General features: G+C 37.7%; 2 protein-coding genes across 13 annotated transcripts in view; one reads left to right on the plus strand and one right to left on the minus strand.

The window, feature by feature from the left end:
* Positions 1-17,622, minus strand: part of LOC5506694 (probable G-protein coupled receptor No18) — a 30,371-nt gene extending 12,749 nt beyond the window's left edge. The window contains exons 1-2 of one of the 8 annotated variants that reach the window (XM_032375115.2): positions 17,181-17,622; positions 13,951-14,004 (exon numbers count right to left, since the gene is read on the minus strand). The gene's annotated coding sequence lies outside the window, so the exon portion shown is untranslated. Of the gene's footprint in view, positions 1-60; positions 174-259; positions 399-926; positions 1,035-6,130; positions 6,364-13,950; positions 14,664-15,365 lie in introns of those variants that run through there. The other 7 variants (XM_048728552.1, XM_048728551.1, XR_004294449.2 and 4 more) reach the window with 7 other exon arrangements.
* Positions 2,458-24,477, plus strand: LOC5506693 (tyramine receptor 1). 5 transcript variants are annotated; one of them, XM_032375111.2, is made up of 2 exons: positions 2,458-2,565; positions 22,370-24,477. In XM_032375111.2, exon 2 carries the CDS (start codon positions 22,378-22,380, stop codon positions 23,455-23,457), a length of 1,080 nt encoding a protein of 359 aa, XP_032231002.1. In that variant the 5' UTR covers positions 2,458-2,565; positions 22,370-22,377; the 3' UTR covers positions 23,458-24,477. The 5 variants fall into 5 exon arrangements, with proteins under 5 accessions (XP_032231002.1, XP_001627392.2, XP_032231004.1 ...); XM_001627342.3 differs by lacking the exon at positions 2,458-2,565 and adding an exon at positions 10,798-11,042; XM_032375113.2 differs by lacking the exon at positions 2,458-2,565 and adding an exon at positions 11,052-11,211.
* The last annotated feature ends 825 nt before the right edge of the window (positions 24,478-25,302 follow it).

Here is a 25,302-nt window from a genome sequence, read left to right on the forward strand (position 1 = left end):
TGAAGTTCCTTTCATGCGCAATCACTTTCTCTTGTTGTTTTTTTTCCACCGGCTCTTCACCTCAGCTCAAAGCTGCGCGATCGCCCTCGTTAGCTAGACCCTGGGAATGTTAAAGCTGATTTTGGTAGAGCTTCAGAAGGTGACACTGATTGCTCAGGGAAGCGTAATCTCAGCGTAGATTTGACCCTGCAACCCTATCACTCAGTGGGGGAGCGGGCTAGCGCCGCAGAATTATTATCAGTTTGCATGCGATACTAACCCAGGCTTAGGCCACTATTGTCTACTATATTATTAGGGATTTACAAGTCTTTAGAATCACTGTGATGATCCAATTTGATGCTTCCCACGGTTTCGTGCCTCCATGTATCGTGTTCATCTCACTTGGATTTTTCTAATGCGGATATGTTATTTGGTTGTGCGTAGTGTGGATTACTTGCGAAAGTGTCTTCTCCAAGTTGATAACATACGCCCAACACATGTGTGTTAATTCACTTGGCAATCTTATTTGACACATTAGGTGTCAAAACCCTAGCGTGTGTTATACTATTTGCACAGTCTAGCGCTGAAGTTATTACAAATTACTCTTTCACTTATCCCTAAACATACGCCATTGTTCGATCACAACCTTGTTATTCGGACACTTTAGTGCATCATACAATCGACACCGACAGAGAAAATAACGGATAGGCCTTCATAAGCACCGCTAGTTTTAGGTCATTCTAAAGGCATTCGCAAAGGACCTGTTTAAGACAGCCCAGAGACAGCTAGTCTTTGTCAGTGTTCTGTATACATAAGGATCTGGCGATGACATTAATGGGAGCGAACAAATTAGGAAAGCACACACTCGGCGGAATGCGTTTAGTTACATGATGCTTAATCAAAATGTTCTACGGCAAATATGACCGACTGACCTCGACTATTACTACCTTATTTTTTCCATGTGCTTGTGCGTAGTGCTTTAGCTCAGTGGGCAGTCTTTTCTTAAGTTCTTTTTCTTGACGAAAAGCGCATACTACCATGAAATCAAGACGTTGAGCTGCGGTCACTCTCCCGGCAGACTTAGCAAGAACAGTCAGAAAGGCACCGCCGTTTGTTACTCAGGAAATTTTACTCAGAAGTGGCTAAGAAAACGATGCGTTTGTGTTAATGCGCGCTCTTTATTGATGTCCTATTTAAAACTATGAAGGGCACGTTAAAATTTCCTGTTAACAAGCGAGAATAAACGCTTCAAATTCACGTCTGTTATCCTTAGACTTTCAAGTGCGTGCTTGAAAAGCTGTCACCTTTACCACAAGAAGACACCCTTCAAGGACGTGATCATTGCAGTTATTGCATGCTATATGGCTAAGTAAATAACATGTTAATATTGACATTACGGCTACTGCGAGAAACCGCGGGTTATTAAATGACCGTGGGAATAGACAAGAAAATAATTGAGCTAAATCGAAAAGAAAGCCAAGAAAAGGTGACAGAAATGACGAAAGAGTGGATATCCGGTGCAAAGTGCTGGAAATATACACACAGCTACTGTAAACAACCATTGTACATTTAGCGTATTTTTTAAACCCCGTGCAACATCGCCAGAACTGCTTTCAATCGAGCTAAGGAAATGCCAAGTGACCAAGATCTCAACGAGCTGAGTATTGGATGTATTAGTTTCTCAAAACTGTTATTCCCCTCTGCCAATTTCTCCGTCATTGATATGAACAAGAGCTTGCTAAAGCAAGAAGGTCATTATATGATTAGATGGGAAACGGAAGATACGCAAAAGAAGATGAATAATAACTCCCTTTATTATATGCCAACAACCACTTCCGGTGGAATGGCGCACGCTGATTGGCTGTTGAGCGTTGCTGCGGTCGTTACAAAAATTTTTCCGGTTTTGTTCTACACTGTAATAGCAATTTGTTGCCGCTTTTCTGCAGTAGCTGTAATGTCAATGTTGATGTTCGTGAAGATTTTGTTCGCAATGACAAAGACCATTTTACAAATCGACTCGTTATTTCGAGCTTTGGAGTTGAGCAATCGTGGCTTGTAAATCCAGAAATAGTTCCTTCTTTCACTTCAGCAGCGTAAGTTTTCCTTTTCGTACAAATATTTCAAAAAGCCATTTAATAAATAACTTATTATATTCGCTTGCTCGGTCCGTACTGAGAAATCTCAGCACTTTTTTTTTGCACAGACCTCGGCCTGTACAAAGCCCGCGGGCTGAGATTTCTCAATACGGACCTCGTGCTTGGCTAATAAGTAGTATGCAATAATAGTAAGATGCTTTTGAAATACTCAAGACACTAAGATAACAAATATTTATGATATTTGTTTTCTTTTCTTTTAGGAATCATCGTTTTGAGATCATTTCGTCATAAATGTTAGGTAGGAATTTCAACCTGGTATGTCATATTTCCTTGATTGCATATGGCAAAGTAGTTAATTGCTTTTTTCGGGTTTTCAGTTAACCCTGCCCCGGATGGATGGTGATGAGCGAGATTGTAATGCTCAGGTTTTCAGAAGGGGAAACTAGAAAGCACGTAGGGAGACTGTTGTGGTGGACTAGAGCGATAGAAGGTATGTGTTGAAAACCTTTTTACTGAACTTAAAACGGTACTTCTACGCACCATCTACAGTTGTACACCCATTGACAGGGTGGAGGGAATTTAATGAGATCGTTTAAGATTACCGAAAATCCTATCTAAATTCTCAGTACTTGATCATCTCTAGGTTGTTATAGGGGAATAAAATATGGAAATCAAAATATTCACAGCATTCGCGATGAGAGCGTATGGGTGATCGTTCATCTTTTTGGACCCAAATTCTTAGGCGAAATTCAGTTGTAAGTTTCGGTAGATTTTTGTATGAAGAAAAGGAAAAAACCTCTTTGCGGAAAAATAAAATAAATCTGATTACTTGAAGATTTAGATTTGATTGCACAATCCATTGCCTATTTGGCTCAATTGGGACATATGCTTTCGTGAAATGCATTCACACAGTAAAAGGACGTTAAGTAACGGCTACGAGTACTGTTTGTCATGTATACCAACCGGATAATAAGAAATCCAAGGCTGAACAGCGCGTGGAGTCTTTCATTTGACAGATGCGAGTCGTATTTGCAAAAGAGATTACTTTTTGGCTTACATTACATCGATTACGATAAGCTTTCGTTTATGGAAAAATATAGTATTTAAACTGTTGTGGCAAAAAATTACTAAGTTTGTTGCCATTTGTTTAATTAACCATAAAACAACGCGAGGTAATAACACCATCTATGTATATACATACCTATTTCAAAAAAAACGTTATCAGTGCAAATGGCAAAATGGCCATTGACGAATGGCACTTCTAAGACCGAAAGGACCCATGGATCCCAAAGTATTTGTTCCAAATTCAGAAAAATATAAATAAAACATACGGCTATCCATTTATGTGGTTCTGATATCGCTTGAGTTTATTTATAAACTTTATTTTTACAATTAATTGCTTCCCATAAAAACCTGCCATTCGCCATTTGCACTTACATCCTTTATTGAAATAGGTGTATACATGAACATCTAAATGAACATGACATGCTAGGAAAACTGTCAACACAAAAATATATTATGTTTATTCCCTTTTTTTAACCCTTATTGATTCTAAGGGGAAAGCTCTACAGTACAATACTGTACAATACTGTACTCTACAAGTCGTCTACCTCAAGATAGATTTATTTACCTGTTATCCGAATAGCCTGGTTGCTATATCTACATAAATACAAGATAGCAACAGATATCATTACTGTTATATTACACTGTAGTATAGCAAACGGACTGGGCCGTTTTCGGTCGCATTTTCGGTCGCACCTTCGGTCGCATTTCCGGTCGCACCTTGCCGTTTTTTCAAGGGGCGGCACCAGGAAAAACTAGCTTGCTCCAGGAAATAGATCATCTACATTATTTTTTTAAGCTCAAGGAAGGACGATATCAACCCAAAAAACTGTAAATGCTTCTACAAGGTATGCTCAAGGTTTTCACAGTTTTTGCATTTTATATTTTAAGTCTACTTTGAACCTGCATTTTTCACAGAAAATGTTGCCTGAACTTCGGAAAAAAAAACATTAAAAAAGCCGCAAAAAAACACTGAGATAAAACATAAGTAGCTCAATTTTTCGTCCCGTCAAAATAAAGCCATATTGCATGTTACAGATAAAATTAGCTAGCCGCTTTACCCGCTTACCGATATTGAGATGAAAAGACAGCATGAATGGCGCATCCCTGCCTTTCTTGTTTTCTTTTAACACATTCCTGATGTCTAAGTTAAATTATACAATCAGTTTTTGTTGTTGTTGTTCTTTTGTTGATCTTTTTGAACAATACCGCAAGTAAATGTTCGAAGACTTTAATTGAATATTTTTAGTTCTTATTTCTTACTCGAGAGACAAGTAGAGTCGCAGCATAACCGGGTCATCTTTTATCTAGCTAAAAAAGCCTAATGATAGCGGCAATTTACGATCATTTACGGCTTCAATCGTATATTTGGATAGCCCTCGAATATTTTGATTGACATGCTGGGCGGGGAAGCCCATTAAAATCTTATTTTAAATTTTAAAGTTCGCGCTTGCTTTTCACCCCAAATAGGTCGCAATTTTACTGTACAAGGGATTTTTTTTCAAATTTAATTTCAGTGGTTATTTTATTGGGTGTCTGGTCCGCAGACTGTTTGTATTCCGTGACCGCCACTACTCTTCAAATTTCGCAATGTTCTGATGTTTTGTATTCCTTACCGCGATCTGCCAAAATCGAGTGTGCTTATTGGTAGTTCTACATACACTTTAATCCAGGGGCCTTTTGTGTCAGAAACGTCGCAAAGTAAAAAAGCCGATTTATCTCTAAACAAACAATCAATTTCACCTCAAACACTGTCCTTTCACCGGGAAAGGCTGATCAAAGGCCGATAAACGTGCTGATCATCGGTGAAATAAGAAAAGCGTTGACTTTTCTCGTCGCTTAAAGAGCTTTATTGTCGTTTGTGGGGCGCGCAGTTTTTGAAGAACGCAAGCTCGTCGTATCTCAAGAATCTCAAGTTTTCTTGAAGATTTGTTTCCTATAGCTGATATAAAACTAAAGTTCCGATTGTTTGACGCCAGTTTTTAATCAAGACTGCTGGTGATCGTTATCTACACTTGATTTTTATACTTGCCAATTTCAGGACATTTCATCATTTATCGATTTTTTTATTGCCTACATTTGAATTTAAGGATATTTCGACATTTTTTTTTACCACTTATTGTTCTTTTAGCTAAGTTGTTTGCATAACTTACTGGGTATAGCCTCCAGCGGATCCAGACTCTTGTTAAATGAAAAACTAGAAAAGGACAAACTAGAAAAATGGATAAGAAAAAAGATAATAGAAAAATTGCACGGAACCCGCGAGGCAATCCGCCTCCACCCCCACCCCCTGGATCCATCCTGGATTTTATATAAAATAATGGTGAATACATTTTTGAACGAAAAAAAAGCCTTTTTACTTTGTAGTTTTTTTTTTAAAATAAGTATGCAGTCAAGAAGAGAACGGGCTAGTCGAAGAGATACTTCATGTACTAGAGTTCGGAAAGCGTGCAATGCAAACCGAAGCCTCACGCAGCGCTGCGTAAAACCGGATCAGTTTTATTGAATTTCTGACATTTGTCCTGGTAACTGTTATTTCAGTTGTAGTTCAGCTGTAGTCCAATATCCTTTTTGGTTCTAGCCATTAAACAAATTCAAAGTCAATGAAAATGGATTAAATGTCTGTCAGCAACCGTGTCAGACCATTCCACCGATTCGCGGATGTTTATTAAATAAAAAGACAGAGAAGCCCCCTGTTTAGCCTTGTATACTTTTATCAAAATTGACGAGAACTAAAGACGTCATATCATTAATTGAATTAAAAGTTTCATATGTATTTCAGAAGTCTTCTGTTTCTGTCGTAATTTTTCACTTCCATACCCTGTAGTTTTCTCACAGGTTTTCTGTCGTTCAAAAAGTCGGAATTAGCTGCCCTATAACAGCAGGTAGTTGTCAAAGCTAGTTTCATTTCGTATTCAAAACTTCCCTGCTTTCGTATTCAAAACTTCTCTTACTTTCTCGCCCATTTTCGCGCCAAATGTGAATGACCTTACCTTATTTTTGACACTACTATCTTGTATTTCAATTCCACAGTGTAGACCCCATTTGATACTTCACAAAAATACCTGTTAGACCAAAATATTTTGCCTGCCACAAGACTCCTGCCTCTATCAAATGTATTCTGAAGATTAGCCCAGCTGGACTTATTGTTCGCGTCGCAAATTATACGAAAACAACCGAGGTGCGCGGGGCCTTCTGAGACAAACGGTCCTTCAAATCACGTTATAACATTCATGAGGCGTTGCTAATCCACAAATCGAGGATTCGGATTTTTAATTAAAGACGGATTAAAAGATCATACGATCTGATATACTTACTAATTGGCAATAGCTTACAGCATATAGGCCTCTTGACTTCAAAAAGCCAATATTTTGTGCTGTGCACTGGTTTATCTCTAACATTGGTCGTACTGTTCAATGGGAGAAATCTTGGATTTGAGTAAAGTATGTCGTCTCAAGCTTCAATGATGTTAATTTGAGGACACAAAATGGGATGGCGGTACACGATAAAAGCAAAGGGGAAATACTTTGTAGTTACCGATGTTTTCCGGTATTCCTGCGCGTATACTTGAGATAAAGAGGTTATTTATCATAATCAAAGGACTTGATATTTTTTATAGTCCGTTTCCACAGTCAAACGGCTCGTATTTGTAAAGTTTCGGATATAGGTTTCACTCATTAAGATAAGCTTTTCTCATTAAAACGCCTCAAGGCAACGATTCGAAGATGAACGAGTCATTTCTTAATTTCTAAGAACCAGCGGCAAGATCATGGAACAAAGAAGAAAATATAAAAACCAAAGCAGCTATTTTGTTGGTCCGATGTTTTATGCTTTTCTCTAGATCAATTTAAATGATTTCCCCGAACGGTCGGCCACGCAGTGAATTTATTTCTTTTTTGGCCTTCGCTTTCCATGAAAATCCATAAGACTCATCTCACTATTGTTGCAATGAGCGCACAATGGTCGTCTGATTGGCTAACGCAACAAGCGAGTGGTTCAGCCATCTGATTGGCTGATGCAATGAGCGAGTACAGAGCCTTCGATTGGCTCACTTTGTCTTCGTTCTCCCTAAATATAACCGTTTTTCAAAAAGTGATAGTTTACAGAATGGTTTGTCCACCCAGTTTGATGTTTCGCTAATGGAATAAAGTGTTAAAATTGAGCCTAAAACTTTCTTCTTTTTATTGTTTCAAGCTTAGAAAAATATATTCCCTTTCCGTCATTGTACATTCTTCTGAAGGTGTCGGTACTCTTTAGGAATAGGTAGTCATTTAGAAAAATAAATATAACCAAAAGCGTTGGTTTGTTTGCTTTAGAGATGCAACTATGCACTTGTGAATATACACTCTTTTTTATAACAACGTCTAATTTTCAGATGAGGCTGGCCGTTCTTATTTTTGGAGCATTTCAAGGCTAAAAAGTTCTTAACGATGTTCTTAAATTCTAGTGAATAAAAATATGGTACCCAATAAATTATTTAGGAAGAGAATTATACAAATGATCAATAGCAATAATATTAAAGGTTGCTATTATGAACACAATTTGATTCTGCATTCTATAGAACGCATCAAAACAATATTTTGCTGTTATCTCAGTTCGGGCATATTCTTAGCATGTTCTTAAAATTTGGTAAATTCTCGGGTAGAGAATTAGTAGTGAACTTTGATTTCAAACTGCATACGACGTGTTTATCAAGTTGTATGTTGAAAGGCTGTCCGTGGACTCTTTGCTTGACGTCTCAAACACTCCTACATCTAAAGATGCCGGTTCAACTCCGCCATATTATTAGTCGATTCTCATTGTCTTAAATGTATATCTGCGGCCAATAGACGTTAGTGTGTTTATTTATTTTTTTTAACAAGTCCCGGACTAGTACAAAGTTTCCTACAGCCATAGAAATTGTAAACACGATCTGGAAACTTAAAATCCCTGTGACTTTATCGAAGAACTTACGAATCGATATTTTCAACTGCAAGTGCCTTTTTGACGACTGTATCGATGTTGCGGTATTTATACTATAAATCGCTATAATAGGCAGTAGTAGAGTCATTCTCTCGAAAATGTTTACAGAATTTCCATTGATTACCAATATTTGATTCAAAGAAGTACCGACAGTTTGGCTCAAGCGGCGTGTGCTCACAATTAGAGCCAGGGAAAATGGAAAATAAAAACAAATCGTTGATATCCCCATTTATCCGATAGGAAACCAAAATGAAGATAGACACAAAGAGTATATAATCATTCACAATCTTCAAAAGATCCTAATTGTTTTGGGTAATTCGTTTGTTTTCCTATTGATTAAGTCCTTTTTTCTTTCTTTGAGCCCTTTGAGTACTTCTTCACTAAAGAGTGATAGCCTTGGTCGAAATGTGGGTGATCCAGGGTCCTTGTGGGGGTCGAATACAAAAGCACTCCATCCATCAACGTCGAGAAATGATCCATGGTTTTTCAAAGTTTTAGGAATTAACTGTGGTTGTATCTTGGAATTAAGTCGGTTGGAATTAAGTCGGTAAATTGTACTGCCATGGATTTTTTTCACATTTTGAGAAATTGTATATACACGATTGCCTATAGAGTTGAAATTGTCATTGGACAATTAAAAATAAAAATGATGAATGATTACCTTAAAACATTAAACGTAAATCTAATCTAATACAGATAAGAATATATATCCCTAGCGAAGAAAAAGGTTTAAAAGAGAGAAGAAGACGTAAGAAAATCGGCCGAAGGAGTCGCCAGGGTAAGGATTTGAGTAAATAATTGTACGTGCTTCAAGTATCAAATCACAAGTGTACCTTACTAATGTTTTTTTTTGCGTGCAGTAATTTCAGCGCACCGTCATGTTTGGAACCCCGATATTGCGTTTCTGGTACCGCCAACAGTTAAATGTCGGTCCCTTGCTAAATTGTTATATCGAGGTTCTACTAACTGTACCAAGAAAGTATTGCATCTGTTAGGTCCTAATCCGTCTCTGAATAGCGCATATGTGTTATGTTATATACACCTATTCCAAATAAGGTTGCACTTGGAGAATCCATGTTTTTTTTCCTAGTCCGTAGTGCTTTATGGGTTGCAATCTTGTTCCGGTAGAAGAATTCAGACATACGTTACCCATGAACCACTGCGGTTTACGACCAATAGATTCTCCAGTGCAACCTTATTTGGAATAGGTGTATGTAGAAATAAATGTTTACTCGATAATATAGAAAATGGCTTCCATAGGGAGAAAGATAGGTGATAAAAATCTTGATTTATTAGCTTACTAAATTAAAAACTATTAAATATACATTCCAGTGCTGTTACTGTTACTCGACTCCGTCTTTCATAAGACTTCTTCATTTGTCTGTCTTGAAAAAGTTTTATTAAGACGAAAATTTGGTATCCAACTACCAGTTTTTGGTGGACCATTTTTATAATTTTGGTTAACGAACGCAACCTTTGATATTTTGACTATTTTTAATTGAGAAATATTTGCAATTACTGCTGCTTGCTGCTTCCGAAAATACCGTGTTACAAAAAATATTTTTTCTCTCTATTGAACAGCCTTAAGAATTCCGTGCTCCTTACGATACATGAGAGATCATTCTGAAAAGTGGCACCACCTTGACTATGTTTCGATGATAATTGATTCGTGTTGCGGAATATTAAGTTTGTTTTCAGTCTCTGAAATTGGCGAAGTTTCGTCTCAAAATAATTAAATTTAAATGCCTTAAATAGCACGCTAGCCTTTTGGGACATTGGAAAAACATATTTGCTTTTGTGAATAAGCGACTTTCGCTAAGAAATCACGTGACTTTTAATAGGCAAACTGACATGGCTGCGTCACCAACGCCTCAGCGTACAGTAAAGACGAGTTAGATATGCGAGCTGACCCTTAACTTTTTAATTAGAACGTTACAACGGCTGTATAAAATCAGGAATATTGTAGAATTTGTGTCACACACGAAACTATGGTACTGCTGTTATAAAAAAAGCGTTTTGCCTTTGCAGTCAGTAGATCAATACAAGCTTTATATAGAAGCATGGATTTATTGTTGGGAGCTGCTTATTCGATTTATCCGATTCCCTACTAATGGAGATCTCATTACAGTATGGTAGCGTTATATGAAATATCCCGCCAACCCGGTAATTCATGGTATACACCAGCGTATAAAATCTCTTTCTGAAAGAAAACAAAACAATAATTTGTTTGGAGCGGGGTTTCCATATGGAATGCGTGCCGCGCAAAAAGTAATGTTGAAAAAATGATGGGAATTTGTTTACGAAGCGCAAAAAGAGGCAAACCACAGGCAAGTACATAAAGTATGCGAGATCCAACGATCAACGTAAGGGCATAATATACTATATTCGTGACGAGAATAGCGAATACGCGCCATGTTTACTTTACACTTTGTGGAAAGTTATCAGTATGAATTTTGAAAGCAGTTTCTGCGCTTTATTGTATAACGATCTGGGCTTATAGGTTTTCCTTTTTTTGAGGAATTACCCAAAACAACCCTCCCTGTGCTGTGAATTGAATGCCCGGCGAATTGTTCGCTTAGGAATAAAAAAACACTCTCGTCAAATAACGATGCTCGGCGGAGTCTATTTAATTAAACTATTTTTTTCAAACAGGATGGTGCTCTAAATTCTTTGTTTATAGTTCGATGCAGGTGTTAAGAATAAGTGTTATTGTGCGCTGGCCAACCGGCTTCGCTAATATCGCGCTGATATATTTAACCTATCTTTGGTAAGCTATTTGCTACTCGTAACCAATGCGTGTAAAAAAGAGGTTGGCCTCTCGAAATGGCGTTTAAAGGAGGGGACAGTGTGTAATCGTATTATGAGGACGGACTAAACGCAATCATCAATTTTAAGCTAGACATTGCTTTGCAAAGAGCAAAGAGGGAAAAGAACAGCAAGGAGGTATGTGATTTTCGTGTTTTATGGCTTGCCCGCAGCCCTCTGGCGAGCATCCGCGAAATGCGAGAAGAGAACACCAAACGATCACTTTTTCTAATCGTGGAAAAGACAGAGGAAATATTCATGAGATGAGTGCTTCGAATAATTTTTTATTGGAGATTATTGCTAAAAGGTAATTTTTTTAAATCAACTTACGTACTTATGACCATTCTTTTCGTTATACCTGATAAACCTTTTCCCAGACAACCGAAATATATTATTTTGCACATTTTTGTATATTTGCTGTTTGAAAAAAATATCATCGGTCGAGGTCATTACCTTAGGGGAAAATCTCATTATATTTAATCGCTCTCTTGTCGTCCTTAAGTTATATTATCGGATACGATTTTGCTCGCATCCAATGAAAATTTAAAAAGATTTCTTTTTTTGTAAACGGTCAAAGTAAAAGGTTACTCGTATTTAAGGGCAGCTGTGTTGCTTACTTACCATAATTGCATTTTAACCTATATGTATAGATAACAATATAATTGATTTAAAGAGAAAAAGGAAAGAAAAAAGCAAATGGAGATTCGCCACTTTTAGCGTCGACGTTTATTGTGAATGTTTTAAATGCGAAAAGTGAATAAATAAAAGCAAGATTTTATTAAAAAAATAAATACCCGCTACATCACAGCGAAAGAATGGCTTCGCTGTTTTATTTGTATTTCGTGTTTTGATATTTGTAAGACAAGGAAATTACACTAAAAACCATGGCAAATTATAGTAGTTGTTTAGCCATTGTTGTTGGCCGCTTGTGATAAACATGTTTTGCATAAAAATGAAAAATAAATCAGCCAAAAAAAACAACAAAAAAAAAACAAAGGGCATTCGGCGACGTGCTATTGTGGTTGTGAATTGCAAATTAGACTCTGTTTCGGAGGATGTTTAGCCAGTCTTGGGACCCAAGGTTTTCTTAAGCACAGATCATATTCAGACAAACCTAGCAAAGAACTGACCATATGATATCTGAAACCCCTGAAACGAATCCCCCTTCCGCTCGCAAAAAAAACCTTAGGGGGGGGGGAGGCGTTTGAGAGGGTGTCATCTATCTTCGGGTTACTTGTGATAAAAAAAAAACAACAACAACAACAACGATCTCCCGACAAGCAACGGACCGAAAGCAAGGATTCGGTCTCTACTGGACTTCTTTACCCTTATCTAGTACACTGGACAAAATAGAAGATGCATGACTCTGTATCAAGTTTATGTTTAAGAAAAAAATGGATATCATATAGAACCAGCCTTCCCACATATGATATTTGTTTTCAAATGCATAGAGTGGCACCTCTATGCGAACCTGTCCCGATTTGTTTTTAGCGGACACCGTCACTGAGAGAACGAATCACTTTTTTTTTTCGCGTATAAATGATTAAAGAATAGAGAAAGGAGAAGCTATAAGAAGGAAACGGGCTCTCTACATCTGCTCATATTATGTCACACTATTTTTCGCATATTGTTCCTTTTACGGCTCTCACTTTTTTGGCGTCTTACTGTGATTGGCAATATTCTGCGAAAGACCAATCAATAATTTCCTATTTTTGGCTTCCGTCATTCAATCTAACGGAATTACATTTGGTGCTTATTGATTGATCATCGCCTTGGGATAGGTGACGCGATAAGAGACCATGATGGCCAATGAAAACGCTTCAAGGATTGAAAGAAGCAAGAAGACGGTTGTTGAAAATCGTCGTGGAGATTTTGCAGACTATTGAAAGCCGCTGTATTTTTAGCACCTTACAACATGCAGCACAGAGTATTATGGCGCGCGTTAATAAGACATTAATTACATTTATTACACTTGTGTTGGATTGAGGAGAGGTCATTTTCTAATATTCCTTTAGGATTTAGGATAGTGGAATGGTTTTTTTGCCCCGAATGATTTATATATGAATATCATTAATATACAATGAAATTTGGTTTGTGAAATTTGTAGCTATTTCTCTATACTTTATAAATAATTTGATGAGCTTTAATTAATGTTTCATTTGTTTTTTATCTATTGCAAAAGACTCTTTCCTTTCTAAACGTGTTTTTCAAAAGTCAGGATGCGACATTAGAAGCATATTTTTGTCATGTTTTTGTTGCCATGGTTTTGTTTATGGCTATCATTTGATGTTTTTATGTGCTACACTTTTTTGGTGTTTATGATTTTTTAATTTATGGTAATGTGAACAGATATCTTTTGAGTAAAATATCACCAATTATGCAGAGTTTCCCTTATGCTTTTTAGCGCAAAAATCACGGTCAGTCTAGATGTATTTATATATTTTTTTATCTACAGTCAAAATTATATGATTAGAAGCAGGCATTCTTACATTTATTTCCAATTTTCGATCTAATTACAAAATTGTGTTTCGTGGCCTATGTCATAGTTTCTTATCGCTTATCGGATCGATCGATTTGTTTATGTGCTTTTGCACATCGATCTCCATTCACACGGTATCCCTAACCGAGAGAAAAAGATTATTTTTGAATCGCAGTGTACACTACATCCACCTGCACGGATGGATATCTGTTGTAATCATTGACAGACACAAACCCTTTTGTTCACGTGGAGACGGTGAAATATAGCACTCAAAAAAATGTTTTCCTAAACTCTATCATCATTGAATAATTAGAAAGGTATAATATCTCGGGAAAGAGCTACCAGTTAGCATGATAATGCTTCATTGTGGAGAAATTGCTCATTTGTAGAATGATGAGCGATGATATGCGAAGACGTGAAAGTTAAAAGTTGCATTTAGGCGAGGCAATGTTTCCAGTAAAAAATATCAGCGCGTGCGGTGCTTGAGTGAGGAAGGCCGTATCATCACTTAATGGCATATTTTCACAAGATATATAAGTAGGAAGATCTCATAACCTTTATCCTTACCTTCCTGATATAAACGATGATCGGGCAGAACTGAGAATCACTTTGCGGCTGAACCTGAGAATAGACAGACTACCGTTAATACACTCCTTTTTCAAGTTTTAGGAATATTACCACCTAGAAACAACTGCATTTTAAAATCATATAAATAGTACAAATAAGACTTGGAATAGCATTTATCTCGAGAAAGGAATAACCTGACGTTTTCGTTTTTGAAATGAAATATGTGCCTTACCTTTCAGAGATTAATAGTACATTAACGATTTTACACCAGTTCGAATGAAGTGCATGTTCGAAATTACTTTTTTATGATTTAAGGTTTGGAGATGTTTTTATAGACTTGCTCCAACAGATACACTCTCTTCAGATAAATGATGTCTTTTCCCGTCCAGCGGAGCATATATCACGCAACTATTAATTGGATTTCGGTCCATCCGCCCCACTTGTTAACTCTACAGTGACATTACGAGGGTTGAAATATTTATAGACAGGGAACAAATTGCTTGAGTCAGTCGATTGGCTCGATCGCGTGACGTATCAACACATGAAGTGCGGTTTTAATAAAAACTATCGAGACTACCAGGATATTGAGTGCATTATCGAACAACTCTGTCAAAATAGCAAAGACAAATGTTTGGGAAAGATCAATTACTGTAGAGAGCTTTTGTGTACTCTTACCGACACCTTTTTGGATAGTATATACATAGTATATACATATATATATATATATATATATAATCTTCCATGTTCTTTAGTTTAGATTCTATCAATCTAAAGAAAGTAAGGGAGCTTTTAAAGCTACGATGAAAACAGGTTTCTACAGATTTCAGATTTCTAAAGCGGGGTACCGTAGACGTTTAGAGAAAAATAATAGAGGGGAAAACATCAACACTTGCAGGTGAAAAGGTTCCGAAATGGGGAAATGTCACCGTATTTTTACTAAATGTACATAAATTTTTTGACATTGCTCTCTTTCACAAAAAAAAATTGTCAAAGCTCCGATCTCCTCTTGATTATTATCCTACTTTTAGTGAAAAAAGTGCCCAAAATTGCCTTTATAATAATAATAATGATAATATTTTGAAATAATCATAATTGAGACAGGTTTTAGCCAAAATTAAATGTACTTTAAAGCACAGAATCGTGTATTGGATTTCCGGAGTTAATTACCCTTTAAAACAAAATATTTTATCAAAATAAATAGGCGAATGAAAGCGGCTTACGTCTTTGCCTTTTTTTTTCTTTTTTAAATCATAGATCAGTGCTTGGCTCCGCTATTTTAATCTATTATATTTACCATGTTTAGAAGCAATTAAAGTTCAGAAGTTTATTTGTAAGCAATTAACCTGATAAACCAAGGAGGGTACGATTTTTCTATTGGCATGATACTAATTAGAGATTTCGATTGTTGTACTTACGTGTCTTGGAAAACGTGGTCAGCGCATTACAGATCGTGAGAAAAATTATTTGCACGTTCTCCCTCTAAACTGATAATGGTAGGATTTTCAAGCCCATGACACTCCGGGGGTCCGCTTGAGAGCAGATAAAGCATGTCTTAGTGCCATTTGTCAAAGAGTGTTCGCATCTCAGCACGCGTGATTCTTTATCTTCTAGAAGACAGTGTTGTATTCGTAAAAAAGGCATTGCCAACTTTGGTGATGGATAGTGGTGATGGATGTATTTATTACCAGAAAACCTTGATGCGATTTTATTGAATATCCTGATCCTCAAACAGCTCACAAACTGTCGTCCTGAGACACATATCATCACTCAAAAGTGATTAGACTAACAGCAACTCTCAGACTTCCCTTTCAGACGTTGATGATCGCGAAGTATTACCCAAATCACTCTTTATTTAGTTATGAAGTTATCAAGTGCCTTTCCACTCCACTGACTGTGTCCAATATAGAGATTGCTTCGAGTGGGAGGTAAAAAAAAACAGTAAACACTAGCGTATAAGACTAACTAGAGAGGTTCTTAGAACAGCTGATTCTTAGAACAAAGGGGTGTATGTGTGTGTCTGCGGAAGGAGAGCAAAACCCCGTTTTCTCGGCCATTAGTGTTGGCTAGCTATCGTTACGTGACCACTAGGCGATTCCATATTCCCGGTTTACATCTTTAGCAGCCTGCCTTCATATACTGAAAAATAACAGCCATGCCCTCAGAACAATTGCTATCTTTGAAACAACAGTCCTTTCTAAAAATAGAAATTTAATTAAATTAAAATAAGTGCTTAGATGACAAATTTCATTCTGTTCGTGTTTTTGTACTCAGGTTTGTGGTAGTCGTTAGATGTCAAATTTATAAAATTTAAGTGATTGTCTTTTTCAAATACTTTTAACACTTATCTCAAGAAATACTCTCAACTGTTTTATAATTTCCAAACACAGATTGTTAACCCTTGGATTGGTCTTTTTATACATATTTTTTTTTCATAATTCCTGTTTATTTCCCTCGTTTCTTACTTTCTTTTCTTATTTATACTATTATGGTCAATCTCTATATGGAGATTGTAGTAGCAGAAATTTATATTTTTAGATGTTTGGGTCTAACATTTTATTTTTCAATCACGTGATTATTGAACTAGAGTTATACAAAGAGTACTGATAATTGTGAGGTTGTTATTCACTAATGGTCATTCGCAATAGTGTTAGCCTCGGGTCTATATTGAAATCGATTTCCCAGTTTTCACGAGACACTAAACTCCTTCGTGTTTCACACATCTTCTGCGCATGCGCTTCAGGTGTCAGTGGGCTCATCAAACAATTATCATCGTATTTGTTAATGTTTTACCGCCGTTTCAATAGTATTCATTTAATATTCCTGATTTGGCTGATGTTATAGGAAACCGAGCTGAAAACTGAGAAATTGGGAAAGTGCAATCAGAAGATTAGTACAGATATCGAATAAACCACATTTTTTTGTCACAGCTGGGTCGTCTTGGACCATGCGAACACCTGGCAGACTATTCTAACTCAATCCTGAACAGGCATGGACTATTCTAACTCAATCCTGAACAGGCATGGACTATTCTAACTCAATCCTGAACAGGCATGGACTATTCTAACTCAATCCTGAACAAAGCTTTCTATTTTCAGATTTTCTACAGCCTGAAATAACATAAATCTATTTCACTTTGATTTTGAATTTGAATCGGAATTTGAAATTTACCCCTCTGGACGTTGAAATACGGTTAGAACGCGATAGTAAAACAATCCGTTAAAATCACTTACCGAATAATTTTTGTCTGCTCCCGTTGCTTCAGCTTGGGTCAAGAGCTCAGCACGACTGTTGTTTGGAAAGGTCTAAATATCTTTTTTTCATCCGGGCTAGATTTTAAGCTGAAAGCCTGACAGATCGAGCAACGCCGTCGGCGCTCGTTTAGACGGAATTGTTGGACCAATCGCGCTGCCCAAGCACCAGGGCATTGAATGTTATCACCAATCCCTCTCCCACGTATTCTGAGAGGCATTCGGGCGAGTTATGCAATTTGAGATTCTCGGCATTCGTAGATAGCGCGTACAAAGAGATACTTCTTTGATGCTTCGATAGGGAAGTCTCGTGATTGACGTCCAGTGTATTCTTCAAGTCTATCGGATACTTGTGCCTCGGGGAAAACGCCCCAATTTGATGCTGAAGTGATAAGGTCGCGCGCGGCACGCTTTCTTTTAAGTTGCTTGACTTCTGCTGTTGCTCTGAGATAATGGAAAAACACCTGTAAGTGAATGATTCTCCTACAGAGTAGACTTAAATGCAAAATATTCCCATGCTTTTTGAATTTAATTGTTAATCTCCTCATGAGAGACTGCCTTTGAAATCCACTAATACCACGTTAAACCTCTGAAAACCTTGAATTTGTATATGGAAAAGATCAGACAACGAAGGTTCAAAGTGATTCGCCGGTTCTCATGAACGGCTCGAGAGGTTTGAGTTTGAATCAATCAAAGAAAAAACACGGAAGTTTAAGCAAAAACTCTAAATAAAAAACTGTGTATATATGATTTTAAAATGAGCATTCTGATGAATTCTTTTTTCCAATGAATGAGTTGGCAACATGTTACCAGCGTTCCATATCACTGTTTACTATAAATAATATTTCAGAGTAATATGGCTCCACGCGTCTTAAAATACAAGATGGCGCCCGATCACCGAACGGAGAGGGTTTTCCGCGATAATAACACCGAGTACCGCCTGCAAGCAGGCTACAGAGTAATATGTAGTATAGCTTACCACTAGCCCTCTCAAACACACTCACTGTGTATGGTGACGTCATTCTGACAACATTGGTTGGTTGGTATTGGTTGGTGCATTGTTCTATTGTTCGCTCATAGCTGATCGCTTCCGTCCCGTGTTTTTCCTAATGAGGCTTTATGTATGAATTCAAGCGGGAATGTTCAATCGCAGATAACTGTTATAACTGATAACTGTCCACAACTGTGTTAATGGAGTTGTCTCCAGTGAAAGTATTAAAGACATAAGAGCCGTGGAGTTTAGTACAGCCTTCCTTATGGTAAAGAGGCAGAAACAGGCGTAGCTTTCCGTTGCATTTCTTGACATTGTTGATGCCTTTACAGATACTGAACTTATTTAGTTATTTAAGAGGCTTAAGGAAATATTTAAAACATTTGAACGGATGAAGGGATGAGTGCTTCTTAACTCTGCAAACACCACCGACAGCATTAGAAAAAAATTCCATAAGCACCCCGCAAGCTTTTACTCTACCATATGCTGCACATATGTTTTAAGGGTCGTACGTTTTACCCATCACCAGCAGCCAAGCTTTACATAAAGGCTCTCTGCCAGCCGCCATTTTGTCTTTGTGCAGGTTTGTACTGTCAACTTTGACTATCACGGCGAGTGTTGACTGATTTTAAATAATTTCAGTAACATATATGACTCGAAGTGACTCTAACTCCGCTATCCTGACGACTCCCCCATAGATCTTGGTTTTCTTGGTATCCCTGTAATGGAATATTGAAATAGCTAAATACCTTAAGCGTGCCCTCAAACACCCTCGGAACTCAAACCTTCATCCGTTCTCAAGAACAGTACTCATTCCTTCCCCTCCCGTAACACACTCCTTCCTTCTCCTCCCCCCACCCCCCTACACCTCCCCTTCCCCCTCCCCACCCCTCTCGAACGAAACGGTATTTTCTTCTCGTTTTGCTCCCGCCCTATACTTGGAGACCCAAAGTGTCTATTGATTCTTTGTAGCTTACTTTTTGACACACTCCTGCCATTACACCAATGTCCTTTTTCCATATGCTACGGATGACTGCGTATCCCCCCACCCTCTCAGCAAAACCTGGGTACGCGCCTCTCCTCTCTTTCTTTCCTCTCTTTCTTTTCGCACAGAGACCCAACAATGTATTTTGACTCTTTGTAGCATTTTCATTGGACACACTCTTCTCATTACACCCCCTCCCAGCACTTCTGCATCATTTTCTTTTCGCACTCACTTGGAGACCAAACCGTGCTTATTGCATTTTCTGATACACTCTCTGTCACACCCCTCCTCTCGTCACACCCCTCCCTCACACCTTCTATCCCCTACCACTCCCCAAACACCATCTTCTTCTGGCTTTTTCCCCCTCCTACACTGGAGGCCCAACATATTGTTTATTGCATGTCTGACTCAAGACATCATCACAATACATTTTAAACTTGCCGCTAGACACCTAGTCATTAGGTCGGTAATGTTTGACGACCTATGGGAGCTCAAATCCCGAAGCAGTCATTAAGCTTAACCAATCAAAACTAAGAAGTCATGAATATTTTATGAGAACTAGGCGCCATTGTACAGAAAGCAATAGCCATTCTGCCCGATGTGTAATAAAGCTTTCTTTTTCTTGCATAGTCCATTTATCAAGTATTCAACCAGACCCTGTTCCCTTATTTATTTATTTATTTATGTATTTATTTATTTATTTATTTATTTATTTATTTATTTATTTATTTATTTATTTATTTATTTATTTATTTATTTATTTATTTATTTATTTATTTATTTATTTATTTATTTATTTATTTATTTATTTATTTATTTATTTATTTATTTATTTATTTATTTATTTATTTATTTATTTATTTATTTATTTATTTATTTATTTATTTATTTATTTATTTATTTATTTATTTATTTATTTATTTATTTATTTATTTATTTATTTATTTATTTATTTATTTATTTATTTATTTATTTATTTATTACCTCTACCATAGTGAATCTATTGTTATTTTTCTCCGCCTAAGAATTTTGCCCAAAAGTCAAAAGAAGAAGAATAAGTTTCAAGATATCTTCATACGCTCTTAATTGGATTAAACTGCTAAATAATTACGGGCAGTTACAAGAGCCAAGGGGTGTATACCAGATCCAATGGTCTTTATTGCGGGCGCTCCGACAAAAATGAAAGTTCTAGATCCTAGAGCACTGGGGTGTTTGTGCTTCAGGATTAAAAACATCTGATTTCTGAAAATACTTTTTTGCGATTTGACCAATATTGAAATTTCTCCGCTTGATTTTTTGAGATCATAGAGCGCCGACCCCAACATGGATGTTTTCTAGATGATAGCGGTATGAAAAATACCCTGTCCACGAGTGTTTAGTGTTGTTTATCATCAACCGCAGCTCACATTACAGGATTTGAGGTTTCGCGCACTTTTGATATGCGCCTGCGTGCTCACATTACAAAACTTGCGGTTTCACGCACTTTTGGAATGCGCCTGCGTGCCCAAACTCAGGGCTATCAATAAGATATGGCTATTGTTTCTCTCAAAAGTCCGTGAAATCCCGGAAGAATCAAAGCGCAACCTCAGCTCAGATTAAGCTTTTCTTGAAAATCGAGGCTTATAACATTTTCGCTAAAGCCCTATAAAGTAGCACCGATACACCATAAGTAGCACAACATTCCCTTAAACATATCGATTTCAAGGAATTCTGAAGGGTGCTGCCGGGAGTGTCAAGAAAACAAGAAAAGGTTGGGAGCTGTTTTTCCTTCTTTTTTATTATTTTTGGATTCCTAAGTAGTAACGCGAGAAAACATGGTTCATTGTTTATGTGTAGGTTTTCTTTTCACTTATCGCGTGCCGTTGAATATCTAGATTAATCCTAAAATGTACTGAAAGTACATATCACTTTAACAAAAATCATAAAAAACATTCTCTAATGAACCTAGATTTATGACAAAGGAAACTGAAGTCTATTATTGTCTTGTACTTTTTGACGCAAATGTTGCAAACAAAATAGAATTGTAATACAAAATAGAAAAGATATGTTAAACCAGTTAATGCTCTTTATGTGTGCACAAGAGCTTCCCTGGCTTTTATCGCCTATATTATTAACAAGATGTCAGATTTGAGCTGTTTTCGCCACTTATCCACTTGCACGATTCTCCAATATGCAAGATTTTTGAGATGTCTCGAGTTTTCTTTTTGGTAATAAAAAATCTGACAACGCAACTGTCGTAAGCATGTTCAGAATCACCCCGCTTGTATTTATTCTTTTTTTATGTTTGTTTTCCGATCAGTCCAGTATATTCTGAGGTTTACAAGAGGGCATTGTACTAGAAGGGCTACAAAGTGTAATACGCAGTGTATATTTTAAACAGTCTAAGGGACTGATAATGAAAATCCCTTATCAATATCAATATATCAATCAGGAAAATATCTCAACTGTCATTTTTCATAGTGGTATCTGCCAAAAAGAAGTAATAATTTGTTACTTACTTTGCGAAAACTTGCTATTATAAACAATACAACTCTTTGTTTATATTTAAAGCAACGTTGTTACAAGAGCCTCACAAGCAGCCGTTATAAACATCCACAACATTCGAACTGGAGTAGACTGAACACAGTAGCGGATCTAGGGGGAGAGTTTAGAGGGCTTAAACCCCCCTATTTGGGCGGCCAGGAAGCCATATGTAACAAAAAAAATAATTATCCCCTCCCTCTTTTTCACTGAGCAGCCCCCCCCCCCCCTCCTTTAGCAAAAAGCTACATCCGCCTCTGGAACAGAAACTTTTTAGGTTCTATATATTGTGGAAGGGGTATATTGTCATTTGTGTTTTACACGGGCTAATCATCGAACAACCTCCCCCCCTCTTTCTGTGAAACATCAGTTGAAGATTAAAAAAGTCGAAAGACTGTAACCTGAGCCATCTCTAATTGATGAGCATTCAAAGAGATCGATCAAGTCATAATAGTAATAGTTATAATAGTGGTTTGCTGAGGTTCTTTATACTAGGAATAGCTCGCCCTTCATCTACCATATTGTGATATTGCTTGGGTGCCATTTTGTATATCCTGTCCTTTAGCCTTTCAAATATTTAAAACCAGTCCATGAAACCTAACCTCAATTTTGTTCGTGCGAAAGTGTAGAATTTTGAAATTAACGAATAAAAAAATTCTGTTTTCTTCTTTTCAGTGTAAGATATGAACAATACAACATCTTCCCCGCTGACCACGCCATACCCAGAGCAAGACCACAATGTTACTCTGGTCTCATCAATATTCCTGATTATTATAATCGTCATGGCTTTGTTCGGGAACCTGCTAGTTCTCAGTGCATTCTGGGTGTTTCGCAGGCTGCGTACTGTGACTAATTTCTTCATCATCTCATTGGCAGTGGCGGACATACTCGTGGCTGTGGTCTCCATGCCGGTGTGGGCGGCGTATCTTATTGGTGGTCCGTCTGTGATTCTTTCCTCTTGGCTTAATAAGGTGTGGAATTTCATGGACATCTTGTGTGGCGTGGCGTCGATAGTTCACTTGTGTTTCATCAGCTTGGAGCGGTGTATTTGTATCTCGTCGCCTCTCACGTATCACGACACGGTCACAACGGAGAAGGCTAAAATTGCGATCTCTTGTATTTGGATCTTTGCGGCCATCATGGCGGGATTGAAGATAGTCTTGTGGAACACTCCTCCACCTGTCTACGAGCTTGCAGTCACCATCTCTTGTTTCATCATCCCTCTCATCATCATGACCGGCTCTTACATGAAAATGTTCACAACCGCTCGTCACCAAATAAAGAAAATGATCCTCACCGTTCAAGGCAAACCCAAGCGTTTCCTGCTTTCCAAGGAAATCAAGGCTGCTAAGACGGTAGCTGTAGTGATAGGAGGTTTTGTCATCTGTTGGTGCCCATTCTTCGTGTTAAATCTAATGTACGGTCTTTGCGAGGCATGCCGTCCTTTACCCACCGAATCAATCCTCGTCGCCAAGTGGATGCATTACGTCAATAGTGTGCTAAATCCGATCATTTACGCGTGTATGAATAAGGACTTCCGGAAAGCCTTCAAGAAGCACCTAATGTACGCCTGCGCTTGTATGCTGGGTAAATCATACAGTGGTTTGCTGAGAGAGTCGCGTTCTCTGCACAGCGAAACCGGCTGGTCATTTCGAGGAACGTCTTTCAGGTCGCGTAACGGGTCTGTGCGATCCTATGCAGACTCGTACACACTGAGATCGAACTATAATTCAATCGAGATGGGATATCCCATCCGTGTATAAGGAAGGCTGCTTGTCATGTTACCCTGCGCGCGGACAGGTAACGCCACACACAGGGCAACAGGGTACAGTCTAGAATGTCGTAACTTTTTGGACTGGAAGTCCGAGCCTCAATGTCTTCTGAGCTCTTTGACAAGCCATGGCCAATATATAAAATATCATGTGTCACCTATAAATGCAATAAGACCCATAAAAGTAACAACAGCCATAGATTTAATAACAGTCACTCATAAATGAAACAACAACCATAAATGGGATTAACGTCGCGTTATTACATTTATGGTTGTTGTTACATTAATAGGTATTATTATTTTATGGTTGATACATCACCTAGCTAGTTATCTGTCGGTTACATATTTCTAAAAAAAAACTTTTTTGACAGCTGATAATATTGTGCTTATGACCATGACCACTGGAAGGTTAGAGGTGCTACAAGCCTCATTGAACCATTTGCTGCGGGATTGCTTAATGTGTTTACTGTAGTCGCTGCCTGGTAAAAGAGAGACCAAAAAAACGTTTTTGATTTGATACCGTCAGAATAACAGCCATAAAAGATAGTTCATTGACCAGTCTCACAGTTTCACTGCAAGATCCTACAGAACAGGTGCATCAAGAGCTGATTCCCTGAAAAATAAGATAGGAGGCCTCTAGGATTATCCTTCATTGTGTATTTTTCAAATTCAAACTTGCTGCTATGCAATATTTTTGGCAATCTCAATGTCATCTGAGAGACATAAGGGACCGACGAACGACGACGGCAAAGCCGACGGCAACGGGGAAAGGGAGTTTCCAGTATGTTTACCAAGTGGTGGCAGGTGCATTGTGCGTAGCAAACAAAGCCTTACTATGCCTCCCGAGGGATAAGGAAAAGTGGCGAGGATGAGAAACTACTGCATTGCTGATGAAAAAGCAGGGAAAATATACATAAGAATCATTGCAAGAGGGTTTGCTGTTGTTTATATTCCATAATAACTCAATCTGCATCACTAGCTGTGGTTGCTAATAAAAAATAAATTATTTCAATTTCTCGTGTCCTAAATTGTTCAAAGTCCGTAGTTATCCGAGTCAACTTTCCGGATCAACTTTGCCATTTTATCTGTCTGCGAACTCTATCGCCCTCCTGCGCCTACCCGCACCGAGAACTCGAACTTTCAAGGAAAATCCACATTTTCGAGTGTTATTAGGAGTCGGCCTCTTTGATGAATGTGTGTATTTCTAAATAATAAAACTCTGCCAGTTATAATAAGAAATTATGACATGGCTTTGCAATATATATTTGAAGGCACGTGCTCAGAGAGGGGGTCCGGAACCCACCCTGCTCATATGACGATTTGATACCTTCCAATGGTAGTTAAATGGTTTGTTATATGTGCTCATCAGGATAGAAAAAAAAATGATTGATCTAGTGACATCAACCCTGCGTTTTTTCTCTAGACACGCCCATGGTGCGACATATACCTTGTGTGTACATAATATTATTATGTGTATTGGTTATTAAAGAGGTGTGTGAGACCCAAATTGCCATTATTACGCGGTATCCTTACGCCTCAGGGCGGTGGTAGGAAACATGATGCTTCATGCCCAATTTTTTTTACAAAAAGAGGATGGTAGCTTGTGAAGGTACATTATATAAAAAAACTGACCCTATGAAACGTGTTTAGATTTCGTATCTTTCAGATAATTCAATTGACTGTTGTTACTGTCAATGCCATGTGCGCGTCTTAACAAAGGAGCGGACCACATTGTGCTTTCAAGTACTCTGCACTAATGACGACAACATAGCTGTCAACCCAACTTGGACAGAAATCTTGTGAAATCGGGTGAAATACAGTAAATACGTAAAAGAAC

This window comes from Nematostella vectensis, chromosome 6 (assembly GCF_932526225.1).
Source record: "Nematostella vectensis chromosome 6, jaNemVect1.1, whole genome shotgun sequence".
Taxonomy (NCBI): domain Eukaryota; kingdom Metazoa; phylum Cnidaria; class Anthozoa; order Actiniaria; family Edwardsiidae; genus Nematostella; species Nematostella vectensis.

What these genes read in the sequence shown, in the direction of transcription:
- LOC5506693 (XM_032375111.2), top strand. Translation starts at nt 22,378, where the DNA reads ATGAACAATACAACATCTTCCCCGCTGACCACGCCATACCCAGAGCAA.